Raw genomic sequence first — 15,197 nt, 5'->3', positions numbered from 1 at the left:
ACACTTAGTCACTGGAGAAGGAACCGAAATTCAGAGTCTATAGGAAAACTGAAGAGGGGACCAAATTTAGAGTAACTCCAAAACGATGCGCTCCCTCCCCGGCTGGCCGCGCGGGTTTCCGGGAAGCCAGCCAATCAGCTTCCTTACGCCATCCCAGTGGCGGCCTTTTTAACGGGGTGAGCTGGCCTCGGCCCCGCCCTGTGTCCCACTGTTCGGTGCGGAAGTAACCGATGGAGATCGACGCCGTAGCGGTTCGGCTGGAGCCCGAGAGGAGCCTTTGGTGGTCGTCGGCCTAATGAGCGGACGGCAGAGGACGCTTTTCCAGACGTGGGGCTCGAGCCTCTCCCGATCCGCCGGGGCTCCGGGTTGCAGCTCCGGAACCGAGCGGCCTCAGAGCCCGGGCACCTCCCGGGCGCGTTCTCCTGCCGCCGCGGAGGCTGCCGAGGCGCAGCCGGAGTCGGACGATGATGTGTTGCTGGTCGCCGTGTACGAGGCAGAGCGGCAGCTGAATCTAGAGAATGGCGGGTTCTGCACCTCAGCCGGCGCGCTGTGGGTCTACCCTACTAATTGCCCGGTGCGCGACTACCAGCTGCACATCGCCCGGGCCGCTCTGTTCTGCAACACGCTGGTGTGTCTGCCCACGGGCTTGGGGAAGACCTTTATTGCCGCCGTGGTCATGTACAATTTCTACCGCTGGTTCCCATCAGGCAAGGTGGTCTTCATGGCCCCCACGAAACCTTTGGTGACACAGCAGATCGAGGCTTGCTACCGAGTGATGGGTATCCCGCAGCCCCACATGGCCGAAATGACAGGTATTTTAGAAGGAACGGGCTAATTTGAAATTGAGCTTGGTAGGGCAAAGTACATGTTCTGGTGGAAATTGAGCTAAAGAGGTTCCTGACCCATGTGTAATAGACCCCAGATCATATGTTTATCTTACATCCTCTCCCTTAAAATATCATCTACAGGCATATGTCATTTTAATTGCGCTTAGCTTTGGGCTTCACAGATGTTGCAGTTCTTACAAATTGAGGGCAAGAGCCTCCACCAGCTACAAGATTAACACTTGCTTTCTTTTTTAAAAAAAATAAATATATTTATTGATTTCAGAGAGGAGATAGAAACATCAATGAGATGATGAGAGAGAACCATTGATCGGCTGCCACCTGCACGCCCCCTACTGGGGATGAGCCCACAACCCAGGCATGTGCCCTTGGCCGGGATCGAACCCGGGACCCTTCAGTCCACAGGCTGTCGCTCTATCCACTGAGCCAAACTGGCTAGGGCAACACTTGCTTTGTTGTGGTTGTCTGGAACTGAACCCTCAATGTCTCTGAAGTATGCCTATACTTGTAGCAAGTCCAGCGATAATGAATAGAATTGCTTTATTCAGTCTTCAGAGAACCTCCCTGGCTTGTCAGAGTATTTTGAAGCTATTAATTGTGATTATGTACCCCATCGGTTACCCAGTGTCACTTTTATTTACAGGATCTACTCAAGCTTTCACCAGGAAGGAAATATGGCACAATAGGAGAGTCATTTTTCTCACACCTCAAGTCATGGTCAATGATCTTTCTAGGGGAGCTTGTCCTGCTGCTGAAATAAAGTGTCTAGTTATTGATGAAGCTCATAAAGCTCTTGGAAACTATGCTTATTGCCAGGTAATATTTTGTTCAAAAGTTTTGGGTGTTTTTGTTTGTTTGTTTTTGCAAATTCATTTTGTTTATTTACTTTTCAATAAGCTTAAGTCCTTGGGAACAGCATTACATGGATTCTGTGTCCAATTATGTTCTGTGCCCCATTATAGCCTTAGCAGGAATGTTGCTTTGTAATTAAGGACAAACTGTACCACTGTTTCCATGAGCACGAGTTACCTTTCCCCAGTTACTCTGGTTTTGTTCGGTTTGCTACCAGCAGTCATTGTGTTGTTCTTTGCTTTGTACACGTAAGCACATCTCCTGCTTGGATAGAATTCAGTTTCATCTTGAGCATAAACACCTTCAATTTTAAGAAGAGTTGTGTGCTCCCTCTGGTTCCTGAGATCTCCTCCCATTATAGCCTGCAAAAATGGCCTTTCCTTGCATACATTTTGTCATTTAATCCTTCAAAACAATATTTCTTCAAAGACCACAGCCTTCCAGACATATTTGTCTTTTAGAAGTCCTGTTCCCAGCAGGCCTCCACAGGGTCCAATATGGTGGGAAAAGCTAAAAGTATTTTTGAGTGTAAACATTGTCAAAGAGCATTTTGAGGAATAACTATTAATGATGGAAGTTATTGATTGTGACGTTATGAAAAGCCTTATCTATTTCAGAACAGACAGTTATAGAAAATACTTTTCTCTAGCCATTCAAATCAGTATCTCTGCTGTAGTTTTTTTTTAATCCTTTTTTTAATGCTTAACAAGGCCATTAGTGTCTGATGTAGATGACAAGAGCCTAGTCATCATTGAGGCAGTGATTCATAGTAGGGTTTCGCTGAGGTTTTGTAACTAAGATAATTCAAAAATTGGTGGTGGGTATGCAGTGTCATTCCTTGGCAGGTAGGTAAAATAATACTTAACCATTAAGGTTGTTTTGAAGGATTAAAAGACAAAATGTATGCAATATACCTAACATAGTGCCTTCAGTTAAGTATTATCCTATCTAATAAAAGAGTAATATGCAAATTGACCATCACTCCAACACAAGATGGCTGCCCCCATGTGGACACAAGATGGCTGGCAGGGGAAGGCAGTTGTGGCGATCAGGCCAGCAGGGGAGGGCAGTTAGTGGGCGATCAGGCCAGCAGAGGAGGCAGTTGGGAGGGACCAGGCCAGCAGAGGAGGGAAGTTGGGAGGGACCAGGCCTTCAGGGGAGAGCAGTTAGGGGTGACCAGGCCTGCAGGGGAGGGCAGTTGGGGGGACCAGACCTGCAGGGGAGGGCAGTTAGGGGAGACCAGGCCTGCAGGGGAGGGCACTTGGGGGTGACCAGGCCTGCAGGGGAGGGCAGTTGGGGGAGACCAGGCTGGCAAGGAAGGGCAGTTAGGGGTTACTGGGCCAGCAGGGGAGGGTAGTTGGGGGGGACCAGGCCTGCAGGGGAGGGCAGTTGCAGGGGATTGGCAAGGGAGGGCAGTTAGGGGTTATCGGGCCTGCATGGGAGGGCAGTTAGGGGCGACCGGGCCACCAGGGGAGAGCAGTTAGGGGCAATCGGGCTGGCAGCGGAACAGTTAGGCGTCTATCAGGCTGGCAGGGGAGTGGTTAGGGGGTGATCAGGCTCGCAGGCAGAAGCGGTTAGGGGCAGTCAGGCAGGCAGGCAAGTGAGTGGTTGGGAGCCAGCAGTCCTGGATTGTGAGAGGGATGTCCGACTGCCTGTTTAACGGGCAGTCAGACATCCCTCAAGGGGTCCCAGATTGGAGAGGGTGAGGCTGGGCTGAGGGACACCCACCCCTGTGCACGAATTTCGTGCACCGGGCCTCTAGTCTATATGTATAAAAGGCTAAGTGACCGACCATACATCTGTCTGACTGATCAGCCGGTACATATGATGCACACTGGCAATCCTGTATAATAAAAGGGTAACATGCAAATCGACTGAACGGTGGAATGACCGGTCGCTATGACACACACTTACCACCAGGGGGCAGATGCTCAATGCAAAAGCTGCCTTCTGGTGGTCAGTGCGCTCTGTCGGGGAGCACCACTCAGCCACAAGCTGGCCTGGCGAGTGCAGCAGCTCGCCTCCGCCACATCACTAAGGATGTCCTACTGTGGCTCTGGCCCGCTCCCCACAGGGAGCGAGCCTAAGCTGTCAGTCAGACATCCCCACAAGGGCTCCCGGACTGCAAAAAGGCACAGGCTGGGCTGAGGGACTCCTCCCCCCCCCCCCCAAATGTTGTGCACTGGACCTCTAGTCTGTATATATAAAAGGCTAAGTGACCGACTGTATGTCCGTCCGACTGGCCGACTGACTGGCCGGTACATATGACGTGCACTGGCAATTTAAAAATAAATGTTGACTGACACATTCATGATACATATAAAGCTCTCACTGGTGCCAATTGCTGGTGCCAATTGCACATGTGTGTTTCGATCTGTCATTGTCGATAGTCAATTTGGTTGGCACTTCTATTATAGAGAAAGGGCGAATAGCGACATTAAAATATTTCTTCTAATTAATTTCCTCTCAATGTGCACGAATCTGTGTACTGGACCACTAGTAAGAATATAAAGTACAAAGGTGAAAAGGTGGGCTATAGCTGATGAGGTACTTAAGGGCCAGGTCATGAAGGCATTTGAACTTTATGCTTAGCAATTTGAATCTTCTTTGTAGGCCACAGGAGATGTAGGTCGACACTCATTGAAAAATGGTTAGCTGGAAGATACTTAAGATTTTAAAAAGATTAGATGAGGCAAGACTAAAGGTAGGGCGTGAGATGAGGGGTATGAGGAATTTAGGATGACTTCCAGGTATCTGACTTAGAAGATTGGGAGGATATTGGTGTTACCAGTCCAGATGAAGAGTTCCAGAAGCAGAGAAGATTTGGAGTATTATGGAGAAACAGGAAAGATAGTATAGTTTTAGATTGTTGAGTTTAAGATGTCTATGAGTAATCTAGCCGTAGATATGCAGTAGGTGATAGAAGTGATCTCACTGGAGAGTTCTGAGCTGGAGGTAACAGATTTGGAAATCAGCGTATAGGTGGTCGGTAGTTAAATATATAATAGCTGGTGATACTAGGGAGAGAGTATCACATAAGGATAGAAGGGAATGTTGATTTCATTTAGTGCAAAGAGATGCATTTCATTGTCAGTGAATTTGCTTTGTGTGTGTTTTTTAAAAAAATATTTTTATTGATTTCAGAGAGGAAGGGAGAGGGAGAAAGAGAGAGAGAGAAACATCAATGATAAGAGAGAACCATTTATCAGCTGCCTCCTGCACGCCTCCTACTGGGGATCAAGCCCGCAACCTGGGCATGTACCCTGACTGGGAATCCAACCGTGTTCATAGATGAATGCTCCACCACTGAGCTATGCCCAGGCAGTTTGTGAATTTGTAAAGTAGTTTCTTTGTTGTTATTAATCCTCTCCTGAGGATATTTTTTCCATTGATTTTAGAGCAAGTGGAAGGAGGGTGGGGTGGGGAGGAGATAGAGAAAGAGAGAAACATTGATGTGAAAGAGAAACATAGATTTGTTGCCTCCCACACGCACCCAGCCTTGCTGGGGATCAATCATTGAACCTGCAACTCAGGTAAATGCCTTGACTAGGAATTGAATCAGCCATCCTTCAGTCTGCTGGCTGACACTCTAACCACTGAGCGATACCGGCCAGGGCTCATTGGGGACTTTTTAAGTGTTATTATATTCTATATCTGTATAATCTTTTGGAGAATTGTCAGCTTCCTTTTTTAAAAAATTATTTTATTGATTTTAGAGATGAAGGGAGAGGGAGTGAGAAAGAAACATCAATAATGAGAATCATTAATCGGCTGCCTCCTGCATGCCTCCACTGGGGACTGAGCCTGAAACTGAGGCATGTGCCCTGACCAGGAATTGAACCGGGATCTCCTGGTTCATAGGTTGATGTTCAACCACTGAGCCACACCAGCTGGGCTCATCTTTCTTATAATTTTTTTTTTCTTTTTTTAATTTATTTTTCTTTTTTAAAGTATTGCATATAGTAGTACATATATCTTCTTTTTTTTCCCCATTGACCTTCCCCCAGCCTTCCCTACTGCCTGTCGCATGCCCTCATCCCACCACCCGCAGTGTCTTGTGTCCATTGGTTGTGCTTATATGCATGCATACAAGTCCTTTGGTTGATCTCTTTCCCCGCCTCCCCAACACTCCCCAGCTTTCCCGCTGTAATTTGACAGTCTGATCGGTGCTTTACTGCCTCTGTATCTATATTTTTGTTCATCAGGTTATAATGTTCTTTATTTTTCATAAATGAGTGAGATCATGTGGTATTTTTCTTTTATTGCCTGGCTTATTTCACTGAACATAATGCTCTCCAGGTCCATCCATGCTGCTGCAAATGGTAAGAATTCCTTCTTTTTTATAGCAGCATAGTAATCCATTGTGTAGATGTACCACAGTTTTCTAATCCACTCATCTGCTGATGGGCATTTAGGCTGTTTCCAAATCTTAGCTATGGTGAATTGTGCTGCTATGAACATAGGGGTGCATATATCCTTTCTGACTGGTGTTTCTAGTTTCTTGGGATATATTCCTAGAAGTGGTATTACTGGGTCAAATGGGAGTTCCATTTTTAGTTTTTTGAGGAAACTCCATACTGTTCTCCACAGTGGCTGCACTAGTCTGCATTCCCACCAGCAGTGCATGAGGGTTCCTTTTTCTCCGCATCCTCGCCAGCACTTTTTGTTTGTTGATTATTGCCATTCTGATAGGTGTGAAATGGTACCACATTGTCGTTTTGATTTACATCTCTCAGATAATTAGTGACTTTGAGCATGTTTTCATACGTCTCTTGGCCTTCCTTCTGTCTTCTTTTGAAAAGATTCTATTTAGGTCCATTGCCCATTTTTTTATTGGATCATTTATCTTCCTTTTATTAACTTGTATAAGTTCCCTGTAGATGTTGGAGATTAAACCTTTATCAGTGATAACATTTGCAAATATGTTCTCCCATACAGTGGGCTTTCTTATTGTTTTGTTGATGGTTTCTTTTGCTGTGGAAAAGCTTTTTATTTTGATGTAGTCCCATTTGTTTATTTTCTCTTTAGCTTCCATTGCCCTAGGAGCAGTATCGGTGAAGAAATTGCTTCGGCATATGTCTGAGATTTCTCTGCCTGTGGATTCCTCTAGTATTTTTATGGTTTCTCGTCTTATGCTTAAGTCCTTTATCCATTTTGAGTTAATTTTTGTGTATGGTGTAAGTTGGTGGTCTAGTTTCATTTTTTTGCATGTATCTGTCCAATTTTCCCAACACCAATTATTGAAGAGACTGTCTTGACTCCACTGTATGTTCTTGCCTTCTTTGTCAAATATTAATTGAACATAGTGGTTTGGGTTGATATCTGGGTTCTCTATTCTATTCCATTGGTCTATATGTCTGTTCTTGTGCCAGTACCAGACTGTTTTGAGAACAGTGGCCTTGTAATACAGCTTAAAATCTGGTATTGAGATCCCACCTACTTTGTTCTTCTTTCTCAGGATTGTTGTGGCTATTCGGGGTCTTTTTTTATTCCAGATGAATTTTTGGAGAGTTCTTTCTAGGTCTGTGAAATATGCTGTTGGTATTTTAATGGGGAGTACATTGAATCTATAGATTGCGTTGGGTAGTATGGACATTTTAATGATGTTGATTCTATCAATCCATGAACATGGTATGTTCTTCTATCTGTTTACGTCTTCCTCTATCTCTTTTTTCAGTGTCCTGTAGTTTTCCGTGTATAGGTCTTTTACCTCCTTAGTTAAGTTTATTCCTAGGTATCTTAATTTTTTTGGTGCTATGGTAAATGGGATTGCTTTTTTAGTCTCTCTTTCTGTAAGTTCACTATTGGTGTATAGAAATGCCATAGATTTCTTGGTGTTAATTTTGTATCCTGCTACATAGCCGAATTCATTTATTAAGTCTAATAGTTTTTTGATGGAGTCTTGAGGGTTTTTTATGTACAATATCATGTCATCTGTAAATAAGGACAGCTTTACTTCTTCTTTTCCAATTTGGATGCCTTTTATTTCTTCTTCTCGTCTGATCGCAATGGCTAGTACTTGCAGTACTATGTCGAACAGGAGTGCTGAGAATGGGCATCCCTGTCTTGTTCCTGTTGTTAGGGGAAATGGTTTTAGTTTTTGCCCATTGAGTATGATGTTGGCTGTGGGTTTGTCATATATGGCTTTTATTATGTTGAGGTATGATCCTTCTATTCCCACCTTGCTGAGAGTTTTTATCAAGAAAGGGTGTTGGATTTTGTCATGCTTTTTCTGCATCAATTGATATGACTGTGGTTTTTATCTCTCAATTTGTTTTTGTGATGTATCACGTTTATTGATTTGTGGATATTGTACCATCCTCGCATCCCTGGGATAAATCCTACTTGGTCATGGTGTATGATCTTTCTGATGTACTGCTGGAATCCGATTTGCTAGAATTTTGTTGAGGATTTTGGCATCTATGTTCATGAGGGATATTCGCCTGTAATTCTCTTCATTGTGTTATCTTTATCTGGTTTTGGTATTAGGGTGATGCTGGCTTCATACAAGGAGCTTGGAAGTGTTCCTTCCTCTTGAATTTTTTGAATAGTCTGAGGAGGATGGGTTTTAGTTCTTCTTTGAATGTTTGGTAAAACTCCCCCGTGAAGCCATCTGGCCCCAGGCTTTTGTTTGCTGGAAGCTTTTTGATGACTGCTTCAATTTCTTCCATAGTTATTGGCCTATTGAGATGTTTAGATTCTTCCTGATTGAGTTTTGGAAGGTTGTTTTTTCTAGGAATATGTCCATTTCCTCCAGGTTGTTCAGTTTGTTGGAGTAGAGTTGTTCATAGTATTTTTTAACAATACTTTGTATTTCAGGTGGGGTCTGTTTGTATTTCTCCTCTTTCATTTCTGATTTTGTTTATTTAGGTCCTCTCTCTTTGCTTCTTGGTGAGCCTGGCTAGAGGTTCATCAATCTTGTTTATCCTTTCAAGGAACCAGCTCTTGGTTTTGTTGATCTTTTGTACTGTTTTGTGTTTTTTTTTTGGTCTTTATGTCATTTATCTCCGCTCTGATATTTATTATTTCCTTCCTTTTGCTTACACTGGGCTTTTCTTGTTGCTCTCTTTCTAACTCTTGAGTTGTAGGGTTAGGTAGTTTATTACCATTGTTTCTTGTTTTTTGCAGTAGGCTTGTAGAGCTATGAACTTCCCTCCCAAGACTGCTTTCACTGTGTCCCATAGATTTTGGATTGTTGTGTTTTCATTGTCATCTGTTGCCATGATGTTTTTTATTTCTTCTTTGATCTCTCTGGTAACCAAGTCCTTGTTTAATAGCATGCTGTTTAGTCTCCATGTGTTTGATTTTTTTGGATTGTTTTTATTGTAGTTGATTTCCAGTTTTATGCCACTGTGATCTGAGAGGATGCTTGATATGATTTCTATCTTCTTGAATTTGAAGAGACTTTGCCTGTGACCCTATATATGGTCTATCTTTGAAAATGACCCATGTTCACTTGAGAAGAATGTATATTCTGTGGCTTTGGGGTGAAATGTTCTGAAGATGTCAATTAATTCCATCTGTTCTAGTGAGTCATTTAGGATTGATGTTTCTTTGCTGATTTTTTGTTTAGAAGACTTGTCCAATGGTTATAGTGGGGTATTAAAGTCTCCTACTATGATTGTATTACTGTCAATCTCTCCCTTGATATCCTCCAGGAGTTTTTTTTTATGTATTTGGGTGCTCCTGTATTGGGTGCGTATATGTTTACCAGAGTTATTTCTTCTTGTTGGATTTCTCCCTTTAGTATTATGAAGTGGCCTTCCTTATCTCTTTTTATGTCCTTCACTTTGAGATCTAATTTGTCAGCTATAAGTATTGCTACCCCAGCTTTTCTTTCATTTCCATTCGCCTGAAAAACCTTTTTCTATCCCTTCACCCTCAGTCTGTGTGCGTCTTTTTTTCTGAGGTGGGTTTCTTGTAGACAACAGATATATGGGTCATGTTTTCTTATCCAATCCTTTACCCTATATCTTTTGATTGGGGCATTTAATCCACTTACATTTAAAGTTATTATTGATAGGTACTTGTTGTCGCCATTTTTATTCTTTACCCCTGCATTCCTTCTTCGCTTTCTATTTCTTCTTTTTACAGCAGACCCTTTAGCATTTCTTGCATTGCTGGTTTGGTGGTAATAAACTCCCTTAGTCCTTTTTTGTCTGTGAAGCTCCTGATTTCACTCTCAATTTTGATTGATAGCCTTGCTGGGTACAGTATTCTTGGATTCAGACCCTTCCTTTGCATGAATTTGTATATTTCATTCCATTCCATTTTGGCCTGATGTGTTTCTGTTGAGAAACCAGTTGCTAGTCTGATGGGGGGGGGGGGGGTCCTTTGTAGGTAACTTTCTGTCTCTCTCTGGCTGCTTTTAAGATTCTTACTTTGTCATTGGTGTTTGCCAATTTAATTATGATGTGCCTTGGTGTCGGTCTTTTGGGGTTCATTTTGTTTGGGACTCTGTGAACTTCTTGTATTTGTGTGGGGTTTTTTCTTCCCTATATCAGGGAAGTTTTCTGTCATTATTTCCTCAAACAGGTTTTCTATTCCTTGCTCAGTTTCCTCTTCTTCTTGTACCCCTATTATGCGGGTGTTGTTTTGTTTTGTGTTGTCCCAAAGTTCCCTTAGGCTTTCCTCCTGCTTTTTAATTTTTTTTTTTCCTAGAAGCTGCTCTACTTGGGTATTTTTTCCTACCTTGTCTTCTAGCTCACTGATACGGTCCTCTGCTTCTTCTAGTCTACTGCTGATGCTTTCTATTGAGTTCTTTACAGCAGTGATGTCAGTTTTCATTTCTTCTTGGTTCTTCTTCATTTCCTCTTGGTTTTTACACATATTGTTGAATTTGTCTTCCATTCTTTTCATCCACCTTATGACCATTTCTCTGAATTCTTTCTCTGAGAGGTTGCTTGCCTCCATTTCATTTATTTCCTTTTCTGGTGATGCCTGCTTTTCTTTCATATGCGGGCAGTTTCTTTGTCTCCCCATAATCTCTCTTCTCCGGATGTCTGGTTATGTAGTTCTCTCTCTCCTTGCTGGCGTTTTCTTTTAGAGCTGATGGTGAATTCTGTCTGCCCCATAGGATGTGGTAGATACACTCAGAGATGGCTGCTTTGCCCTCCCTGGCAGAATTAATCATCACTTGAAAGTTTCTGGAGACTTAATCAGATGCCTGTCATATGTACCAGCAATCACACTCCCAGATATCTTGGGCTCTGGCAGAGGGAGGGCAGAGTGAACTGGAGCTGTGTGAACAGAAGCCAGGGGTGAGGGCTCTCTCATCTTTCTTATAGTTGATCTTAGCCAGGAAATGGATATATATTTTTTTATTTGTATTTTTCCATGTTAAATTAATACCCAAATGTGTTATGGTTTCTGCTTAAAAGGGGCATGTACAAATTTTTATTCTAACTGAAATTGATTTTGTAGATTTAGATTATATTTAGCACCTCTAACTCATTTATTTAAAAACAATTTCTAGGCATTAGGTGATTTCTTTTTTAAACTACAAGGTGTATGCTTTTATTGAGTTCAGTGAGACATTGCATTTATTTCATTAATACGCAACAGCCCTGAGAGTTTATGCTATGTTGAATATTTCAGATATAGGTTCTAACAGGCACATCAGCTCAGTGAAGAATGTAGCTCCTAGAATGTCCAGGGTTATAAACATCATACCATTTCCTCTTCTGCAAATGCTTGAGAATTCCTCCTGGAGTAAAGTCATGTATTAGGGACATTTTGTCTTAAACCAGTTTTTATTTATTTTTATTTTATTTCTTTTTCTTCCTTACATCAGGTTTTAATTAGAACAATTATATTTAAGTCTCCATTAAGTATAACTCTGTATCTTTATATGTATTCTGTATCATTAAAAAAAAAAACTCCAGAAGTAATGTTTTTTGAGTATTAATCAAGATTCAGTGTGTCATTGAATTAATCCTTGACATAGGTTGAAATAAAGTATGTTTTAGATAATCTAATTTTACTGTTTCCAGAGCTATTGTGGGACTCTAAGAGCTATTTCTGCAACTGACTATAAGGGTCCTTCTTCCTGGTATTGAGAACTAGTGTGAAGGGGAATATGGGATTCTGACAAATTACCCAATAATAATCATACCAGAAGTGGTGTTGAATTTAAACTGCAGAGTTTAGAATGTTGCTTTGATTCCACTGAGAAAATGTTTTAGGATTTAAAAGGAAAGTTCAATTTTTAAAATTACCCCAAATTAGCCTTATTATTATTTTTTTTAAATTATTCCTCACCCAAGGATTTTGAGAGAGAGAGAGAGAGAGAGAGAGAGAGAGAGAGAGAAACATTGATGTGAGAGAGAACCATCAACCAGCTGCCTCTTGTACAGGCCCCAACTGGGAATCGAACCCGCAGCATTTTGGTGTACCAAACAACACCCTAACCATTTAGCACCTGGCCAGGGCACTTTATTCTTTTATGAATAAACTAGTGGCCCAGTGCATGAAATTCATGCACAGGGTGGGCGGGTGTTCCTCTCCAATCTGGGACCCCTCAAAGGATGTCCTACTTCCAGTTTACAGGGATCGGGCCTAAACCAGCAGTCGGACATCCCTCTCGCAATCTGGGACTGCTGGCTCCTAACCGCTCACCTATCTGCCTGCCTGCCTGATTGCCCCTAACCACTCTGCCTGCTGGCCTGCTTGCCCCCAACTGCCCCCATGCCAGTGTGCTCACTCCCAACTGCCCCCCGGGCCAGTGTGCTCACCCCCAACTGCCCCCGGTGCTGACCTGCTCGCCCCTACCTCCCCTCCCCACTGGCCTGCTCGCCCCCAACTGCCCCCCTGCTGGCCTGCTCACTCCAAACTGCCTCCCCTGCTGTCCTGATCACACCTCCAACTGACCCCCACTGATGGCCTGCTTGCCCCCAACTGGCCTCCCTACTGGTCTGCTTACCCCCAACGACCCCGCCCCCCACCAGCCTGAACACCCACAACTGCGGTCCCATCCTGGCCTGATCACCCACAACTGCCCTCCCCTCTTGGCCTCTAACCACCTCTACCTCGGCCCCACCACCCTGGCTTTGTCTAGAAGAATGTCCGGAAGTTCTCCTGGAAGGTCTCCCAGTCTAATTAGCATATTACCCTTTTATTAGTATAGATTTAATTTAAAAATTGCGAGCCTTCAATATATAGTCTAAGTTCTTTAAAATTCTAAAATATTTTTTTCATTTTATGTTATGATTTACCTTAATCTGGTAAGTGTGCATATGCATATAGCTGCAAGGCTAGACTGTGGCCCAAGCAATGGAGAACAGACTCTCTCTTCTTCCATTTGCTAGTGTAGTAGGTAGCTTTATATATAGAAGAAACTCTAAAGTTTTTGATTGGTGTAGAGTATAAACCTAAATTATTTGCTCTTTGGATAATATTATTAATAATAGTTCCATCCACTAGACCAGTGGTTGGCAAACTCATTAGTCCACAGAGCCAAATATCAACAGTACAACGATTGAAATTTCTTTTGAGAGCCAAATTTTTTAAACTTAAACTTCTTCTAATGCCACATCTTCAAAATAGACTCGCCCAGGCCGTGGTATTTTGTGGAAGAGCCACACTCAAGGGGCCAAAGAGCCGCATGTGGCTCACGAGCCGCAGTTTGCCAACCACGGCACTAGACCATCAGTACTCTAAATAAAGAAATAATGATAATGTAATATATAATGGTTTATTTAACAGAATCATTGTTATTTTTTGTACTGGATGATTAGATTAAAGAGTTGTTTTTTTGTTTGTTTTTTGTTTTTTAAGGTTGTACGAGAACTAATCAAATATACAAATCACTTTAGAATCTTGGCTCTTAGTGCCACACCAGGTAGTGATATAAAGGTAAGTAAAATGTCTTTTCATTTATTAAAATTTATGAAAATAAGAACTTTTGTATGTGGCCACATCAGTTTTTCCTTCTAGTATTTAATTTGACATTAGGACTACAACATTCCTATAACATGCCTCCCTTTTTTTCTGCTTACAGAAGTTTTTCTACATTGGTAGTTTTCAGACTTCAGTGTGCATAAGAATCACCTAAAGCCATTTGTTAAATTGTTAGTTTTCAGTTTTTTTTAAAAAGTTTTATTTTGAAATACTGTAACTTTAGAATTTTAGGATATTTGCAAATGTGAAGTCTCTGTGTATCCTTTGCCCATCTTCCCCAAATGTTAACATATTATATGACCATTGTAAAATTATCAAAACCAGGAAATTGACATTGGTACAATACTAGTAACTAATCTGCAGACCTTACTGAATTTTGCCAGTTTTTCAACCAGTATCCTTTTTTGTTCCAGGGTCCAGTTCAGGATCCCATTGTATTTAGTTGCCATGTCTCCTTTGACTTTCGTCTTTGACAGTTCCTCAGTCTTTTTTGTCTTCCATGACCTTTTCTTGTTTTTCACGATACTTTTGAAGAGTGGGTACCATTATTTTGTAGAATGTTCCTCAATTTAGGTTTGGTTGATATTTTCTCATGATTGGAGTGAGGTTAGGCATTTTTGGCAAGGATATCCCAGAAGGGATATCTTTCTCATGTATCTGAGAATACATGATGTTGATTAGTTTTATTGCTGGTGCTGTTAATCCTGATTTGGTTAAGACTAGAGGCCTGGTGCACGAAATTCGTACCTGGGGGAGGGTCCCTTGGTATCCTCAGGGGATTGGTTCCAGGACCCTATGGATACCAAAATCCACAGATGCTCATATAATCTATGCACATCCTCTTGTATACTTTACATCATCTGTGGATTAGTTATAATACCTAATACAATGTAAATGCTATGCAAATAGTTGTTATACCTGTATAGTTTAGGGACTAATGACAAGAAGAAAAAGTGTACATATTCAGTACTGATGCAGTCATTTTAGGCCTAACTGCATAGTCCATTTTAGCAACAATGTAACATTTCTTTTTTTGATATTTTTGATCCTTGGATGCAGTATTCCCAGAGGATAGACTGTATTGTTTTTCTCTTTGTAACTAATAAGTATGTTGTGGGGGAGATATTTTGAGACTATGTAAATATTCAGTTTTAGCATCCAATGATGGTTCTTGCCTATAGCAGTTATTTCAATGGTGTTTGCCTAATCATCGTTTCTTCTTTCCCTCATTTCTTTTAAATTTGTTAATTTGAATTCTTAGTCTTCTGTAACGAAGAGCTATCTTTTCCCCCATTTATTTATTAACTCGGTTCTTTTTAAAAAATATATATTTTATTGATTTTTTTACAGAGAGGAAGGGAGAGGGAGAGAGAGTTAGAAACATCGATGAGAGAGAAACATCAATCACTTGCCTCCTGCACACCTCCTACTGGGGATGTGCCCACAACCAAAGTACATGCCCTTGACCAGAATCGAACCTGGGACCCTTGAGTCCGCCGGCTGACGCTCTATCCACGGAGCCAAACCGATTCTGGCAACTCAGTTCTTTATATCAATATGCAACCAGAGTACGTGCCCTTGGCCCAAATTGAACCCAGGACC

General features: G+C 42.0%; 1 protein-coding gene across 2 annotated transcripts in view; it reads left to right on the top strand.

Moving 5' to 3' along the window:
• The first annotated feature begins 210 nt into the window (after window positions 1-210).
• FANCM (FA complementation group M) overlaps window positions 211-15,197 on the top strand; it is a 78,267-nt gene continuing 63,280 nt past the window's right edge. Inside the window, exons 1-3 of one of the 2 annotated variants that reach the window (XM_054725420.1) lie at window positions 211-812; window positions 1,489-1,661; window positions 13,473-13,550. In XM_054725420.1, coding sequence (XP_054581395.1) covers window positions 296-812; window positions 1,489-1,661; window positions 13,473-13,550 — 768 coding nt within the window. In that variant the 5' untranslated portion in view covers window positions 211-295. The remainder of the gene's footprint in view (window positions 813-1,488; window positions 1,662-13,472; window positions 13,551-15,197) is intronic. The other variant, XM_054725425.1, reaches the window with a different exon arrangement.

The sequence above is a fragment of the Eptesicus fuscus genome, chromosome 2 (assembly GCF_027574615.1).
Source record: "Eptesicus fuscus isolate TK198812 chromosome 2, DD_ASM_mEF_20220401, whole genome shotgun sequence".
NCBI classification, from domain to species: domain Eukaryota; kingdom Metazoa; phylum Chordata; class Mammalia; order Chiroptera; family Vespertilionidae; genus Eptesicus; species Eptesicus fuscus.
Note: the sequence above shows the minus strand (reverse complement) of the source record. Positions and strands in the feature narration are given on the sequence as shown.